Source organism: Misgurnus anguillicaudatus, chromosome 14 (assembly GCF_027580225.2).
Source record: "Misgurnus anguillicaudatus chromosome 14, ASM2758022v2, whole genome shotgun sequence".
NCBI classification, from domain to species: domain Eukaryota; kingdom Metazoa; phylum Chordata; class Actinopteri; order Cypriniformes; family Cobitidae; genus Misgurnus; species Misgurnus anguillicaudatus.
The window spans coordinates 32,568,840-32,587,544 of NC_073350.2; the positions used below are offsets into that span (position 1 = coordinate 32,568,840).

Sequence of the window (18,705 nt, forward strand, 5' to 3'; positions counted from 1 at the left end):
AAAAATAAGTTTTCCAAAGACAGTCTCAAAACCATGGTTTGAAATCGCCCCCGTTTTCTAAGTCACAAACATCACATCATCACGGTTGGATGAGTGGTTCAGTAGTCCGAGCCATAGATATAGAATGCCGCATAGATCCGGCTCTAAAACGATTGCGGTACTTCTGCTTTAGCTCTATTTCTGTGACGCAAGCATGTGCAGTGTGAATGCTCTAACCTCAGCGTCGGAAAAAAGTGTGCTGCAAACGCACAACTTACGCATGCATTGTAAAACCATCAGCTACATGTCTGGAACTGCCGAATATGGCATCTCCATAAAATTGGAGTTTTCCAAAGTCAGTCTCAAAACCGTGGTTTAAAATTGCTTCGGTTTTCTAAGTCACAAACATCACATCATCACGGTTGGATGAGTGGATCAGTATTCCGAGCCATAGATATAGCATGCCGCATAGACTTGCCGCTTAAACGATTGCGGCACTTCTGCTTTAACTTTATTTCTTTGACGCGAGCATGTGCAGTGTGAATGCTCTAACCTGTTAACATCAGCGTCGGAAAAAACGTGTTCTGCAAATGCGCAACTTACGCATGCATTGTGAAACCATCAGCTACGTGTCTGGAACTGCTGAATATGGCATCTATGTACATATATATCTATGATCCCAGGTGGTGTGATTGAGAAGAGGCGGAGGCAAATTCTCATTATATCTATAGGAATTGAAATGATTATGAAACAAGTGAAGAATTCAGATGCAAAAGCTGCTAAATGTCACCTTAAAAATGAGATAATGTCTATGGATCACATTTAAAATGTAGTACGTAAATGTATGTACCCGAATGTGGTAGCCACAAACATCACAGCGCCCCCTAAATGTGTGGTTCAGTTTCTTAATTTTTATATTTTGATTTCAGATGTTCATAATTTGCAATGTTTGTAGTTGCATCTGATTTACTAATTAACTGTTTACTATGCATTATCCAAAGAAATGGATTTAGATCATGCATGCACTTTTTTGCAGGGACTTTGTATAATACCAATGAAATGACTAGTGAATGAAGTGAAATGAAGTGACATTTCTGTCAATAAGGTGTTTCAGTTATTGACTATTAACCTTTTTGCCATTAAAGTGAAATTACTAAACCTAAACATAAGAGCCTGATCAAAAAAATGCTCATTTACTATAAAACATGTCAGACGCACTTAGAGGGTTTTGCATCTGAACTCTACAGGTAATCCTCATATTGCAGACCATAAAGTAAAGTCTTAAAAAAAGGATTTGCATATTCATTATAAATAAGTTATTTAACCTGGACGATGATTACTAAAAGAGTGTTTCATATAACAGGGTGCATTTTCATTTTAAATATGATGTATAATTAAAATGCTGAGTTTTGGTTAAGTTTATTAATTGGCCACTAGAGGAGCTAAATCGCTCACACCAATAAAAGTATGTGTAGGGTGTACTTTTTACATTATTTTCTTTTGACAAAATCTCAATATTTGTGTGGAAAGTGGGATTTATAGGTGCATAGTTTGCATTTAAAATCAGACTGAACGTCTGTTATTGTACCTGAGTTTGTGCTGCACTAGTGCAGCTGCGGCGGCTCGTCTGCGTGGGTTCGGCCGGCCGAGCTCTTTGTAGCTGCGGTAATATTGCTGGATCAGCATGGCTGCCCTGCGACTCTGCTGGAACTTCTTCTGTTCGTGGTAGCTGCGGAATTTACTCTGGATGAGGATGGCGGCCAGCGTCATCTTTTTATAAAGTGCATACTATCAAGAGGACAGAGAACACAACTAGGGTCACAGAAAATAGACACATGGTTACCAAACTGTTCTGTTGTCCCACTAAAGCAATATCTCAAGATACTGCAGCTCAATGTACAGTAGGGTGACCAGATTTCACAGAGAGAAAGACACCTTAGTGATGACATTTGATAATAAAAAGTTAAAACATGTGCATTTCTGTGGGTGCACAAGCCCCTGATCACTTATGGGATCACCGCCTATGTCTACACATAAAAATAAAGTTAGCTATTGAAGAAAATTGATGTAGTTAAAAATGCAAAAGTAGCATACAGTTTTTATTTTATTATTGACTGTTCACTTATTTCTTACAATATTTGACATTTAGGCTAGTTATTAATTGTCAAAAACAATACATTTACATGTACGCATTTGGCAGAAATCAATGCCAAATGGCCTAGGCGATTAGAAAAAAAGTCCTTAGCGTTGATCCCTTATTAGGGTGAATTAGCATCATTCATTGTTGCAGTTTTGTAATATTCACTAAAAGCATTTTTGCCAGTGTGTGCTTGTCTTTTGTCAAAAGTTTATTGTAAAATGTAGAGCGGTCCAGTCTAAAATGACTATGTACTGTACAGTAAGCATTACCTTCATTGCTGTTACACTGATGGGGCGTACACACCAAATGCAAATTCAACGATTTGCGTGAGTGAACTACATAAAAAGTCAATGCAAAGACGCGAATAGATGCGAACCTGCGCGGGGCGATACTAATGCCGCAATTTGGAGTGGCATGATTGCCGCAGTGTTGCCAACTATTTTCAATGGAAAGTAGCTAAAGCTTGCTTGGAAAGTCGCTAAATGTCGCTAGATTACGTCATTGCATAATAGTGACGTCATCGCTTCGCATTTGCATCCTTACTACATTGCCTGTTTTCACGTTTCTCTTTCTCTCCGAACTGTCAAAAATGTTATTTTAATACACATGAATGCCTGAAAATGTTTTCTCGTTTGTTTATCTGTTATGTTCTCATAAAACGAAATGTGTGTATGTTCATGTTTCTATGGCCAAACAGTCCAGTTTCAAAACATACACTGATAAATGATGGGAGACGTTGTGTTGTAGGTAAATAGCCCATTAACGCGTCAGCTTCGTACAGTTTGTCTGTTCTAAATGTGCTGCTGCTCAGCTCCCTCAAGTACATTTATTTTATGTACAGTGATTCATTTTATTCAAAGACCATTTTACATTTACATTTCGCCATTAATGTAAGCCATCGCGGGATCCGCCTGCTCCGGCTTCCCGCATGCAAGATTATGCCGTCTGGACGCGGATAGATAACCACTTCTCCTGTCCTGACTGCAGCTGGGAGAGACTCTGCTCTGCTGCGCGAGGACTAGACAGCCTGTGAATGCTTTGGGACGGGGGTGGAGCCCACGGAAGCAGCGGTAGCTGCTCATTGAGAAGAGTGAATGTCACGTAAAAAGTCTCCAACAACGCCAGAAAAAGTCACTAGATTTGTCGCTAGTCGCTTTTTGGAAATAAGTCGCTAAAGGGGTCTGAAAAGTCGCTAAATCTAGCGACAAAGTCGCCAAGTTGGCAACACTGGATTGCCGTGAAAAATGCCTCAAACACATATTTACGCAAGCTGAAAATAACATAAATGATAGCGAAAAATTTGCACGAAAGTTAAATTCCGTAAGTAATCTAAAGCGTGAAACGCATTGCTTTCAGCCATCCATGACTACACAACCAAGACTTCAAAAATTGATAGAAAATTGTGACTGGATGGTTTTGTTCTCCAAAATATAATTTGACGTTAATGGCCAACTTTCGATCAGGTAATTCTTGCGAACAAAAGACTCTGTAACTAGACAATATAAAAATTTAAACAAAGATGAAAAACATGACAAAACTTTATATTTTCATAAGTCAGGATACTATAAATAAAGATAAAATACGGGACAGTCCCAGGAATGAAGTTGATGTCTGGTCACCCTAGCTGAATCGACAACCGAGGCTATGCAAAATAGTAAAGAAAAACCTATGAATGCAGGAACTCTTGGGTGTGAAACTACTTTCATTCCTATGCATCGCCAGTGTACTAAATTAACCCAATTAAACTTCCAGATTAGTACTTATAGTACATGAAACAGAGGTATTACCTTCAAGGCTATCCATGTCAGCTTGAGAAAGAGAGGGGAAGGAAATTTAGATAATCTGCAAAACCTTTAATGACTAACCATCAAAACTACAGACAGAGTTTGTATGTGGTTATCATAGGCCTACCTGTTTGTACCTCTTATAACAGCGCTGAATGACAGCGGCTGCCAGTTCCTGCTGCTCACGAAGCGGGCGACCCTGCAGGATGGGGAAGAGGGGGTGAGGTAGGGTGGGAGAGGACAGGAGAAAGATTAGTGTTCAAAAGGAGGCCTGCATGGCCCTGGAGATGATGGCATCTGATTCCTTTTGTGGCTGGCCAGGGTTTCCTCTTAGACTGGCAAAGTTGCTCCAAGAAGAAGCTTATTTCTTAGAACATGGAAGATCTGGTCCGAACAACCAGTGTGGTGTGGACTCAGGGATATATCTGCACATCCCGTATAGACAGATAGATAGAGGGAACAATGCATTCATTCTCTACAGCAAGGCCATGCTAAGCTCGAGCAAATTTCCCCATGCTACAGCGACACTGACCCTATCTCTGCCTTTGGAGTGCACACCACAACCACCACATCACCTTTGATGACTTTGAGGATCTGGATTAGTTTACCTTGTAAGAAACACGACACAACACAATACAACACAGCAAGACCTTTAAAACCAGATCATCACGAACACGGACAACACACGCCACGATAGCCTGCAAAGACGGCGATACAGCGGGAACCCTACACCTGGATGAAGCCTTGGCCTACCTTGTATCTACGGAAGGTGTTCTGGACCTGACGGGCTGCCTCGTATAGTTCTCTCTGTTCGGGGTCGGACAGGGCCAGCTGGGGCAGGTCACGCTCTTCCTTGCCGTGGGAAGCGTTGAGGAGAGCGGTCCATTCCGCAGGAGACTGAAGGCCGAGTTTTCCAATGGGACCTTCAAAGTCCGGCTGTACTCCACCATGCATGGCACCCATGCCAGGAGAGGAAGTTAGGGACTTGTTAAACAGGAACCTGAAGAACCGATTGGGAAAGCCATTTAGATTTTACAGAAGAAACACAAAAAGTGAAAAGTGATTCTCATGAGTTTTAACTTCTCAACGCTCACCTCTCTGCATCTCCAAGGTAGCTGGTCAACCAGCTCATGGTGTTACTGACTCCAACACCATCTAGTGTAGTTTCTGACGTGACCAAGTTTTCCCTCTTGATGCGATCAGATGTCGCCTCGATTACCTCCTCTGCTAAAGCCATCATGTTCATGTTCTGAAACAAGTATAAGGATATTATCAATATGTTGATGTTTATTATAAATGAAGATCAAGAGATTAAAAAGGCTTAAAATAGCTAATGGACTACACTTCTGCCAGACGGTGAGAGAACAACAATTACCCATAATGCACTGCAATATGAACTGCCAATAAGGGACTATTTGGAGGTGCTTGTTGAAGGCAACAGATTAGCACCTCCAGACTCTGACAAAAAATGATAACTTCAAGTAACTTAAAGTAATAATACTCTAAGGAGCACTAGATCACAATTTCAGTACAGCATTTATAAGGATTGCTCAGCTACAGGCAAGTCTGAACATCATTATTAATATATTGCAGAGGCATCAAAGCACATTCTTTAAATCTGCTCTGTAGCTCAACTGGTAGAGCATTGGATTAGCAATGCAAATAGTTCTGGGTTCAAACCCCAGGAAACACACATAAAGATAAAAAAATCGCTTTAACATTGCCAAGTGCATAAATGTGAATGTAAGTTTCACCTGCACTCCTGTGTTCTCTAGATTCTCTTGGCTTGTCCGCAGATCAGAGATTGTTCCTGTGCTAGCAATTTCTCTTAATCTCAGTCTGCTTGCTAGTCTTTCTTTGCCAGTCGGCACTCTGCGTCCTGCAGCCTGTCTAGAAGCCCATCGTCCACCTCCGCAAGTCGAACCCAAGTTGGCCTGAGTCCGCTCTTCATCTCCCGGGTCACTGTCCATGGTTGCTTCTCTAGGTTTGGAGGGGCATGACTTGGGTTTGTGGGTCTGATCTTCCAGTGCAAGAGGGACAGAACAGGATTTGCTGGGTCGAGCTTGGTGGGTCTCAGGATTGGGTTTGTGTTTTTTGCTCAAGGGAGCGTCCCCATGACCGACGCTGCTGTAGAAACTGGACGGTTCAGATCTGGGTCTCCTCAAGTCTGTAAAGGTACAATAAAAAAGATGAACGCTTGCCAACCAACCAACACCTTAACAAAATGAATGACTTGATTTGAGCCACTCAGAAGATCCCAGTTCTCACCTGAGCTGGTGCTGGAAGTAGAACTAGTGATGGTGCTTTCTTTCAGTCCAGCTGAAGTCGTTTCGGTTCCCCAAACGTTCATCCATCCCTCTGCGGCCGAGGCCTCGGCAGATGGAGAGAAAGGCATGCTGGCAGTTGTAGTCAGGGCTCCTGACTGATGCTCGTCCCTCTGAAGACTCTCCAAACACTCTGCCAGCTTAGTGTGGCCGCGGGACCGGGCGATAGCCAGCGGTAAGCGACCCAAAGAATCTGGAATGGCCAAAGCTCGCCGATCCCATTTGTACAAAACCACGGCTGCTTCCATGTGACCCAGAGCACAGGCCCACATCTGAAGAGATTTAAAAAATGTGTTATATTTTAGTAGTAAAATTGAAATAGAAATTTATGTGCATGCGTGATTTCCAGGGGTGCGCATACAGTATTATACATAATATTATTCTGATAACGAAATTTACATCATGCACACTAGAGGTTTTTTCAGGTCCAAAAAAAAGTACCTGAACAGAAATGACCCGAATTACTTTTTACCCAAACCCGACGTGCATAAATAATTTTTTTGAAGAAAGACCCGACCCGAAACAAACCTGAAAAAATTAGACCCGAGTCCGACCCCAACCAGTTGCAATTTATTTAACCCGACTGGACCCAAATGCAAATGCCACTGATGTTTTATTTTCATTTGTTATCTGGCGACGACCCCAGGGTAATCGCTACAGTGTGCATTCAAAATTGATTGACAGGTCTGTGGGGGGGGGGGGGGATTTGGAAAAGGACTTGATGCACACACGTGAAATAGTTTGGGTCTTCTCAGGTCATTTCGAGAAAAACTAATTCATTTTAAATTACACGAGGCCACACATATTCTACCCAACCCGTGTCCGAGGCACACATTAAACTTTTAGACCCGAACCCACTCAGGTCTTAGGTCGGACATCTGTTTTTTGGATCTAATAAGACCCTTGAAGACTCTTTAATGTACCTGTATGCTGACCCTCAGGTCTGCGTAAAAACTAAAGTATACCCAGGCCTTAATAAACACTCACCAGTGGTGTGCAGGAAAAGTGATCCACATTCAAAGGATCAACCTCAAGTTCCAGGTCAATACTGTCTGCATGTTTAGTGCTGTGGAGACAAAACAACATAATATGGACCAAGTGAATGAATTATACTTGACATCTACCTGCGTTTAGATTGGGTGTAAAATCAGTAAACGTACCGCCACTTGATAAGCGTTTGGATAAGGGTGGTGTAACCCTGGGCAGCTGCCAGATGTAATAAAGTCATGCCCCGAAACGTTTTGGAGTGAATCAAGTGCTTGGACTTGGCCCAGCAGGCCCGGTTCATCATCTTCTCGCAAACTACCACCACACGGCTCTCAAAGGAGCTGCCTGCGGCACCAGGACCCTGGTTCTGACTCTGACCTGCTGAAAACTAAGCACAACCAAGTGTAAGGTAACAAGAAAGCCATGGCAATCTCAGTTTAGAACGAGAAAACTTGGATACCTGTGCTTGTTCAGAGCTTCCTCTTCCACCTTCTCCTTCACCCACTGAAGGTCCTCCGCTATCCGACGTTCCTCCACTGCCCTGTTGCTGCTGTCCGGCCATCTCTGCCATCCTTCGTTCCATTTGCTCCAAGCGTTCCAGGATGGACATTCTGAACTGGTTATCTGCACATAACATCGAAAGTTAGAGTTAGACGGCTGTCATCAACCCAAAAATGATTTTATATAATAGTTATTTTCTGGTTTCAGGAGAAGAACAGTCCTCCAAAATTGACTGCAAAAACTAGGACGGATTCTGATAGATAAAAACAATCCTGCCCTACATTTGTTCCTAGTTGTATCCAAATTCATTTTAGTTTGAACTGTGCTTTGTTAAGACCCAAAGGCTTTAATTATAAAGGGACCACCTGCATCCCGTATGTCGCACCGACACCGGTTTTGCTCCCCAAACTGTGAATGAAACTGACTCTATTTCTAATGAATGGACACACGCGCACATGTGCATTGGGTTTCGTGTTTTTCCTCCACCCTTGCAAACAAAAAGAGTAGCTCTGCCCGTGCAGCTTTGTTCAAACACTACTGCAGTGTTGGTGCAGTGCAGATGATGTCATTTCCACCTGCTGTCTCTCTCTCTCTCTCATCCCCTCCACTAAGAATGCGGCACACGTACGCTCATATAGGCCGGGGGGAGGGGAAAGGGGAGGAGGGACCAAATTGCTTTACAACGGTGCTGTGACATAATCAACGCTCTACTACACCTCCAGCAGCCAAGAGACGACCAATCAGATGCCAGCAGACGCTGGCAGATCAGCCAGGCAACAGGACGCTGGAGAGCTCCGTGTCAAACCCCAAACTGTTGAGAGGCAGCGTTTCAAAACAGACGGACCTCACTGTGTGTTTATCAACGCTACAATCCCATTACATGCATTTAAAAACAATGCAATGAGACACAAGACGAATCATACACAGAAACCAGCTCTTAAGAAAGTTGCAACAAATGGAAATGCATGCAAAAATCAATAACTTTTACTCATTTACTCTTGTAGAAGATACAGGATGTAACTTACGAAACTTTCAATGAGATGATGTCTAGAACAAATCTTCAATAAAACATGCACGTTACACCTTACATTGAAGTCTTCAAACACGTCTTGTGATTGTATCCCGAAGTTCGACTTGATTTCCCAAACATCCCACGATAGCAACACAGAGCAGATGCATAAACTAGCTGGAATGTGTCCACAAAAAAACCCAACTGTACCGAGCAGCCTGCCCAAATCCGTATTACCGTTTTTCAGGAGAAGTTACATCAGCTTTGTTTGCGCTCCTGTGGCCTTGGTTGAGTTCCTGGTCATTCAGCCTTCATGTGACTGCTGTTGCTAAGCTGTGAGGACTAAACTCTATTCGCTGAATCTTTGGGTATCTCATGGTAATATCCTAATGCAGTGAGCCCAAGCTGGTTTCTCGGTTTCATCAGAGTTGCATCATGCTGTTGGGAGTGGGGGCATCTGCAGCACTTTACGGCAAGAAGTGCAACAGGGTCTCAAAATCACTCACTTGTTGAAGATCTGTTGCGGTTTATGGTGCCTGAGATTGGTAATAAAGAACCTAAGGACGTTACTGTCGGAGTCATCAGAAATTAAACAAGCATTCGACAATGAATCCTTATAGCTGGGAAGGATTATTGCACATTAAAGAGGGAATTCACTCTGAATGAATTGCATCCACTGATAGCACCATTTGCCTGCACGTTAGGATAGCAGCACATGATTCACAAAATGAATTAGGCAAATTGGATAAAAGCACAAGTGTGCACACAAATTTGGTGGTGATTAGCATTTTTAGGGTGCGATTGCACATCTTGCAAGCTGGTTTTCAAGTTATGGAGGATGCAGAAACCTGCAGCAACCTAAAACACAATGGTGTGTACTGTTAAATATTTCATTTATGTTAAAAAAAATCACTTTTTACAGGAAACCTAAATATTCACTCAAGACTGGGTGTATAATTGGTGCATAATGTATGCAATATTTGTAGCGCAATGTTATTTGTGCACATTTAATAGCGGATTAAAATGGTCAAGGGGCACAAATGTTTATAATAAATGCTATAATGCACAAAGAAAATAGCACTTATTTATAGCATTTATGAAGGTCTTGATTATTTATTGATTTCTATATAAGTTTTCCCCAGAGCAAATCCAATATCTACAACATCTACACAATTTTATCTTTACGGTTTAAAACAGACAGAGAACATGTGCAACAAACTCATATTCAATATAGGTCATCATAAAAATGCATATTAAATCATACAAATATCCCTTTCGACAGGATTTATCGGATAAAGCGCGATGCTTTTCTCTTAAGGGGATTTAGCTCAGCATGGATTTAAAGCTGGGATAACAGCTCCTACAGCTGTGGACATTGGTAGATCCGATAGATTACTGAACCTAAACAGGTGCTTTTCTGATACAGGTGAGACGGTTGTGATAATGCCATTATTTATCTGTCAGTCATAATCCCAGCAATGATTATATGTATTAACTCTCCCCGTCTAACCCATAACACACTGAAAAACCTGAAAAAAAGATCTCTCTCGAAGACAGCCCAAAAGACTTTTAGAGAAAAAAGTACTAGGTTTCTTTGTTTTTGTTGCTTTTACTTTCGTTAAAAGTTACCCTGCTTTAAAGTGATGCTTTATGTATGTGCGCATGTATTCAGTTTATACTGACAAAGAACTTTGACTGTTACCTCCTGAACGCTGCTTAACAAACTGTGAAAGTGGTTTTCTAATGCAAAAGTTAATAAAATATATGATGTGTACAGAAAGAAACACTGTATCTCAAAGATTTACTCTTACTGTTATATCAGCACAAAATGCAAAACAGAGAATAACAAAATCCTGATCGGAAACTTACAGTACGGCAAACGCAACCCGACAATATTTCTTTAGATATAGGTCGACTCAAATTATTCAAACTGCCCAGGGATGGAAAATAAATAAAATTTTAATCTCAGTAAAGACCAAACACTTATTACATGCACGAGTGGAAAGATCAGTGTGGATGGCACAATTCCTAGAATTCCTAAAAATTTTGGAAATTAAAAAGCGGAACTTCAAACTTTAGATTTAGGGTCGATTATGGTGACCTAGTTACGAGTTCCCTTATATGGGCAGAGCAGAGGATGTAGAAAGGACAGATAAACAAAACACAATCAGAAGTGGTGCAAATCATTTTTCTACTTTTATAAAAGGATTTCGGTAGAGATTTCCATCTAATAAACATAAAGCTATATAAGCAGTCTTTCAAAAAATTTAAATAATAATAATAACAATGAAAAGCACTACGTTGTCAACAGGTTGGCATTATTCTAAAAGGTTTGCCAGCAAATCAACACCAGATTTCAGAGCACACATTTTCGAATAACTCCAGAAAACAAGGTCAACATCAATAAACACAGCATACCCTCCAGCTGACCCTTCATAAAAATAAGGGCACCAGTCTCGCTCTCACTGTTCACCGCCTGTGGTGCTGAAAACACCTGACTGACTTACTATAACCACATGCGCAGACCGGAGATCTCCAGCTTGCCAAAAACATTCAGCTATAGTTGAAGCTATGCACTTACAGTACTAAAATATGAATGCATCATAATTCTGTGGAATTATAGGAACTTCCATGCTGCACCTGTGAACATTTTTGTGCACTCACTATAAATGAGAGAGCAATGAAATCAAACAACAGAGAAAGAACAGTGTAACACATACAGTAACAAACATTCACACGTTGTTTGAACACAGACCTGCAAACTACATCTACTCTTCACATCACTAAAACGCCTCCACGTTTGGATCGAGTTCACAATAATAACGAACATCATGCATACTAACCCAAAACAGCCAACGTGGTGTCTGTCACTCACACATGCTCTCCATCCAGCGTCAAACTAACTGCAGGAGCCGTTTGGAGACAGAGCCAACAACAATAGAACAAAGTGCAAGTGAGGAGAGTGTATGGAGAGAGAGGGAGGGAGATAAAGACCCCTCGCCCCCCTCCTCTACAAAACCTCCTGTTCTCTCCCCATCACCGCTGCCGATCCTTTATCTCCTCCGCTCTCGAACGGAGATGCTGGAGTTCGTCCACAGCGGGTACGCGCTTTACGCACCGCTTACGCGCAGTCGTGCGCCATCGGCTGGCTCCACAAACACTCGCAGACACGACGGTCCTCTTTTATCGACGAAAAACGGTAAACAGACAATTCATCCGAATGAGAAAACTGTGGTGTAACTTGTAAACGCGTTACGCGCGCCCGGGTCGGTCCAAAATATCGCGTTTTTCTTACGAGTACGCATCTTCGGGGATAAATTCACAACAGCATGTGGACTCGATGTATTTAGCATAAAATATTCAACTTAAGCTGAATCTGGAGCGAGTGTGAGGCTATTTTGTGGATGGGTGTGGAAGCGCATTGTGTTTTGGGGAGTGGCAGCGCGCAAACACAATGGAGCCGTGTCGGTGTCTGATATAAGCGCTTGAAACAATGTGACGGTCCGATCACACGGCTGTTTTGCCACATATCGGTATGTCACTTATATCGCGTTTACTGTCCTCGTCTCTCGTAGTCTCTTGTCCTGTGCTTCAGTAGCTGCAGTGCTGCAGATCAATTGTTTTTCTCCTCTCTGCATTATGACAAATCGGACGACGCGCATAACGCGCTGGATACAAGCGAACAGAACGCTGGGAAAACCGAACATTTGACACTAAAGCCCGATTCATAGACCTGATATCTCATCTCAAGGTTCACGAACATGTACTTAAAGTCTAATCATATGGTAGCAACTATTACAACTTCTCTGGTATAAAGAATGAACTGCCAAGAATGTGCTGGGCAATTTCATCCCTCAACAAACAAACAAACATAAACATACAGTAGTGGCCAAGAGGAGCATATTTACCCAATATTAATGAACACTGCTTTCAATTAAATCCATAACAAACATGAAGTGATTTGTACAAAATAGAGAAAGCAAACATGGTTATTAATTAACAAAATTATTAAACAAAAATGGTAAACAACAGCATATGACGGGAATAGGCATTTACACAAAAGCGCACAGGAAATAAACATTTTGACAACAATTTTTTAGTTATTAATATTTTGTTTATCCTCTCTTGTTTTTGTTTATCTACACACAATTCTCATGTGTCATGCATCAACAGGATTAATGCACTTGTTGTGTTTTTTTTGCCAAGTGTCCTTAAATTCTTCCCAAAGTTGAGCTTCAGTTTAAACATCAATCACAACTATGAAACATGCATAAAATATATTCAATAAATCTTTAAAAAATATATTTAAATAAAGGGCAAAGATGTTGATTTTCCAAAGTTGGACATCACTTTTGGCCACTACTGTGCATATATTTATATACATATGCACCGATATATACAGGCAAGCAAAGAATATTAAAATGAAGCCAATTTTCATAGGTTTCAACATAACAAGTGAGTGATTTTGAGACCCTGTTGCACTTCTGGTAGTAAAGTAAAGTGCTGCAGATGCCCCCACTCCCAACAGCATGATGCAACTCTGATGAAACCGAGAAAACAGCTTGGGCTCACTGCATTAGGATAGTGACACTGTGCATTGGTAGAAATGCCTCCAAAACAAACAAAAAATAAAGAAAAAATATGATGAGACGTGGATGGAGAGGAGCCTTTATATGGCATAAAGATGTTGTGCCAGCTGATTGATTAAGGAGAGATTTAGTTTAATCATTCAATTATTTCTTGGTAACAAGCAGGGCCAGAGAGGGACTCATTTACAGCCCTATAGAGCTTTAAGACTTAGAACGGCCCACTTTAGTTCACAACTGACTATATTAAAACATCATAATTAAATCCTTAGTATATAAGTCTGCAATAGTGCACTGTTCTTTGCAGCAATTCCAATTCAAAACATCACTTCCAATTCAGTGCAAATACAGTAGCCTAAACAATTATGATTGCAGCCCTACCATAAGGTATTTTCATATTTTTCAATTAAACTTATTCAAAAAAGGGAATGAATGTGTTGGTGTTTTCACTATATTTTTTAAAAGATGGTGGGTCTTGAGATTAACTGTTGGGTTGAAAAAGTTTGGAAACCCCTGATATACAATACACAAGCAAGATTTATCAAGTTCGCAGGGAAAACAGACGGAAAAAATGACGTCAAAAAAAAAGAACAAATATATAATGGACATTCACAATTTTGTTTTACTTGGAAAAAAATAATATTCACATGAAAATTAGACACACACAAAAAAGATCTTTTTCCTTTTAGAGGCCGTTCGCATCATGTCGCGCTCAAGTTTATTTTAAATGGAGACGCGCAGCAAGTGCACTAGACGCCTCTAAATCAAAACCCGTGTTCACAGCAAGACAGCCCTTTAAAAAGCACAAGAAAGTGGCGTGTCCCCCATTTTTCCATGCATTTGAAATGTTAATGGACTTTAATACACACCTACTCAGAGGCGTCATGCCCATTCAAACTGAGGGGGCACGTGCCCCCTTGGTTTTTTTGAGCCAATGGATTTTGCATCCAACCTCAAAATCAAATAAGCGTCCATTAATCTGTTATTTGACTTTTAATCTATTTAATATGTACACTATTATACATTATGTGCTGCATCCTTGTCACTTTTCGGAGATTTTTGCCGTTTTGATAGTGTTTTGATCATGTTACATTACTTTTGTTCTGGCGGCAGCTTGTGCTGCAGTCAGCACAGTCGCAGACGTCATCAGCGTCTGGGCGCGCTCACGAGCTCTCTCCTGTTGCTGGCTTGCTGCTGCATTTGGCTATCTTAGGAATTAAAACGTGTTAGAAACGCTCACAACATTTCCAAACCCCAGTACGGCAATGTGCAGTTAACCTCCTCTGTGTAGAAAATATATGGTTTTAAATGTGACCGTCTCAACGTTATATTAGTAGAGATTCATCGTCTTGGCACAACGCCAAAGTTCGCCAGAGTTCACGCGGGCGCGGAATCTCACATGCTCACATATAAGGTAAAATTTAATGCAAAAATCTGTTCCTCTAATAATTTTATCTAAACATATTTTTTAAAATCATTATTGAACATTAAAATCAATCACATGGCTATAGCTTATGTTATTTTAGTTGTTTATATTCTTTATGGATTTAAAAGTACATTAATTTTATATGATGCAGTTGTTGTGCAAAATGCATAATGACACAATTAAACAAGCCATTAAGACTTAAATAAATAAAACATGCCGTTTCAGATGTAAATATGATGCAAATGTGTCATTATTCCGATTGAATAGTATTTGATATGAAAGTTAGTCATCACTTTTATTTTGGAGGTTTTTGCATGAAAGCAGGGGTTTTCAGATTGTTAGAAATGTAAGTGCCATGGAAAAGACTGAAAGCTCTATATTTCGTTTGATGTCTGTGTATGCACAAATTTCTGTGAGCTGTTGACACTGTGCCCCCTTAAAAAAAATTGGTGCATGACGCCCCTGCACCTACTGCAAGATCTTTTTTTTACATTTCTTCCAATAAGTGGTTGGGACAAAATTAACTTAAAGTGGCATAAAGTGGTGGGGACATCTCCAACCCGCTAATAACGCAAGTGGGCCTGCAGTGAGTGCAGGCATCCTAAAGACACAACCTTCAACCCGGGCCTCAATGCCAAAAAAAACCAGACCGGCCCCCCCGAATTTCTCCCAGTGCTCCCGATTAGCCAATACGGGCCTGGTCACAAGTACAAATGATCCAAAACATTTTTTCATTCATCTTATTAGAACCAAATATGTTACAGATGCATGTGCCAAATCTTCCTGACTCATTTCTGATGCACTTACAATCTGTAATACGAACCTTAACTTTATACTAAAAGTTTCATTCAGATGTTCAGACAGGTCAAACACTACTTGTGCACAAATTTTAAAACCCAGGCAAAACATCTTTAACTACACTATATTTATCAGTCACTTAACCCCTGGGAAACATCAGGAGTCATTTTAGTCAACACAGAATCATAGATTGACATTCCACACAAAATCAATACGATAGCAAATCAGAGAGAAAAAAGCACTTCTGACGTTCAATCACAAAGGGGCTTCACAGTAAATAAACAAAACTAAATAATGAACCACAACCATTTCTAGTGTGTATATAACATGAAAGGAGATAAACGAGGGAGATTTACCATCCAGAGAGAGCCAGTCATGTTGTGAGGAGGGCAGTGCGGGCAGCGCACGGGCTTTATATTCAAACACCACTGAGTTAGAGATGATCTGACTGCTGACCGCCACCTGAAGGGTCACCAGACCTGTATCATGAGCTGAGAGTAGAAAGAAAAGAATGAAAATAAAGTCTTAGATGTGTTGGGTTTTATATTCACAAACAGCTATTTGCAGCACAAAATTAATGCATCTAGCAGCAAAGAGCATTTTTTTACAACGTTAGGTGCTATTCACAATGTTTGTTGACTGTGAATGACACACCTGGGCAGTAACAGCGCAGCACACCGGGCTGAATGAGAGACGCTGGAACTGTGATCTGATCAAACAGGCAGGTGTATTCACTGCTGACCTCCTGCCACGGGCCTGTTATAAGCACCTTCACCCCACCCTGACACACGAACACAAGCATTATTTAGGGGAAAGCAAGTATAAGTGTACCATTGAATAAATATATCATAATAACAAAAAATCTCATGTAATGGCCAATTCAATATCCTATGTCATTAGAAAACAACAGACATTATCAGCACAGAAAGTTTTAATATTCAAGGTTTAATATTTGGCATGTTATTACAATTACATTTTAAACTAACAAATATTTATTTATATATATATTATTTGTTTAATCTGCCTGTTTAGTCACGTAACCATTACACAAAACTGTAGAATATATCAGAAAACTAAAAACGTTTTATTTATCAATAAAAGGAAAATTACCAAAAGAAGGTCCAAAAACAATAACTATGTAGAATACCACTGATAAAAACTTTAAAATCGGACAAACATTTTTTTTTTGAGTTAAACATGCAAATGTACTATTAAATTATTTCAATATTTACTTAAAATCTCAGGGGGTACTATAATTTAAATAATTTATGTCAAGGGGATTCAGCTGACAAAAACGTTTCATACACATTTCATAAACACTCTGTTTTTCAAAAACATTAATAATAATAAAAAAAATTTAATCACAAAAAGATGCATAAGAATTAAAAATAGCAATTAAATATTTTATTTTATGTAAAAAATGAAAAAGAATAAAATGACTGGGACTATAATATTAAAAACTAGTTCATGGCCAAAAAGTTATTCATGGCCAAAGTTTTTGGTCCATGCAGACAAGATAACATGAAATGTTAGTTGGTTATATACGTTTTTAAGTAGTTTAAATGAATGATTTCTGTTTACACTTCTGGCCCTTGGGGTCTATATGACCCCAAAATTGAAAGCATAATTGTAAGAAAAATATACATTTTCAATGATACAAATAATATATCATTTTTTTTTTGTTTACTTCTTATCTATACAATAAAGCTGTGTTTTGAGGGATTTGAAGTAGTTTTGTACCCGTTTACCACTAAAATCCTCAACTACACAATTGGCTTTCCTGAAAAATATCCAATTTTTATGAAAATTCACATAAATTATTATCTAAATTTGATTTAAATTGTTTTTAGATATTGATATAGGTGTGAGGTATTGAATTCAGGCATCGGTTTTTAGAAAAAAACATAAGAGAATTACAGTGTAGGAATTAAATCATTAAGACCGTCAGATTCCCATAGAGACCCATTCATTTTCCTGGATATGGACAACTGCTCAAATCATTACTTTTGTGATTTGGTAAATTTATGTTTATATAAACATTAGAAAGGATATTAAAAATAAATATTATGTCAAATAGTAATTTTTTATAGTTTTGGATGCATTTTGAAATGTCTGTTTTTACAAAATGTCATAGAAATTTGACTGTGTGTAAGTGTGTGTGTGTGTGTGTCTGTGTGTGTGAGAGAGTGCGTTAGAGAGTGTGCATGAGAACGAGAGAGAAAGAGTGTGTGTGTGTGTGTGTGTGTGTGTGTGTGTGTGTGTGTGTGTGTGTGTGTGTGTGTGTGTGTGTGTGTGTGTGTGTGTGTGTGTGTGTGTGTGCGTGCGTGCGTGCGTGCGTGTTTGTGAGTGTACATGAGTGTGCATTATGTCACACCCCTTTATGTGTTATTTTCTGCATTTGTGATTGATTTTATTTGCCAAATTCCACACAAATGCTCTGTCATACCTGTGTGTGTTTGTGTGTGTATTTGTGTGTGTTTGTGTGAGCATGTGTTTTTTGCATTGCATTTGTGCACAAGTACCAGGCCTTCATTTCTGTGTCAAAATTTTCAGATTTATGCTGGATTTATTGATATTTATTTTTGGACAAATGGAAAAAAAGTAATTTTTTTTGCATTTCCCATTCACTTTCAATTGGGGTCCTATTGACCCCAAGGGACAGATTGATAAAAAAAATTTTTTACATACCTTTAGAACAACCGAATCAAGCCCAGATTTTTTGTGTATGTAAAGATAGATTATTTAGGAAAAGTCACAAAGTTTTACATCTCTGAGATAAAGGGAACCTTTTTTGTTAATCAATGAAATGTCATTTTGGGTCATATAGACCCCAAGGACCGATTGAGGGTTAAAGCATTATCATATTGCACATATTATTTAAAATTAGGGACTGACAAAAGATTAATCGTGATTAATTGCATTTAAAATAAAAGTATGTTTTTGCATAATATTTGTGTGTGCACTGTGTGTAATTATTTTGCATATATAAATACACAACACATGCATGTATGTATTTAAGAAACATTTACATGTATATTAATATTTATTTAAAATGTATATATTTTATAGATTATATAACAATTATAATAATAATAATAATTATTATTATTATTATCTTTATATATATATATATATATATATATATATATATATATATATATATATATATAT

At 39.4% G+C, this 18,705-nt stretch overlaps 1 protein-coding gene across 10 annotated transcripts in view; it reads right to left on the reverse strand.

The window, feature by feature from the left end:
* The window catches only part of camta1b (calmodulin binding transcription activator 1b), a 375,185-nt gene that overhangs the window by 7,557 nt on the left and 348,923 nt on the right, over positions 1-18,705 (reverse strand). For 6 of the 10 annotated variants that reach the window (XM_055183906.2, XM_055183908.2, XM_055183903.2 and 3 more), the window contains 12 exons: positions 16,189-16,315; positions 15,891-16,025; positions 7,675-7,838; positions 7,388-7,602; positions 7,215-7,293; positions 6,172-6,499; positions 5,658-6,070; positions 4,998-5,152; positions 4,657-4,903; positions 4,031-4,102; positions 3,907-3,927; positions 1,568-1,767 (listed from right to left, as the gene is read on the reverse strand). In XM_055183906.2, the coding sequence (XP_055039881.2) occupies positions 1,568-1,767; positions 3,907-3,927; positions 4,031-4,102; positions 4,657-4,903; positions 4,998-5,152; positions 5,658-6,070; positions 6,172-6,499; positions 7,215-7,293; positions 7,388-7,602; positions 7,675-7,838; positions 15,891-16,025; positions 16,189-16,315 (2,156 nt within the window). The remainder of the gene's footprint in view (positions 1-1,567; positions 1,768-3,906; positions 3,928-4,030; positions 4,103-4,656; positions 4,904-4,997; positions 5,153-5,657; positions 6,071-6,171; positions 6,500-7,214; positions 7,294-7,387; positions 7,603-7,674; positions 7,839-15,890; positions 16,026-16,188; positions 16,316-18,705) is intronic. The other 4 variants (XM_055183913.2, XM_055183905.2, XM_055183904.2 and 1 more) reach the window with 2 other exon arrangements.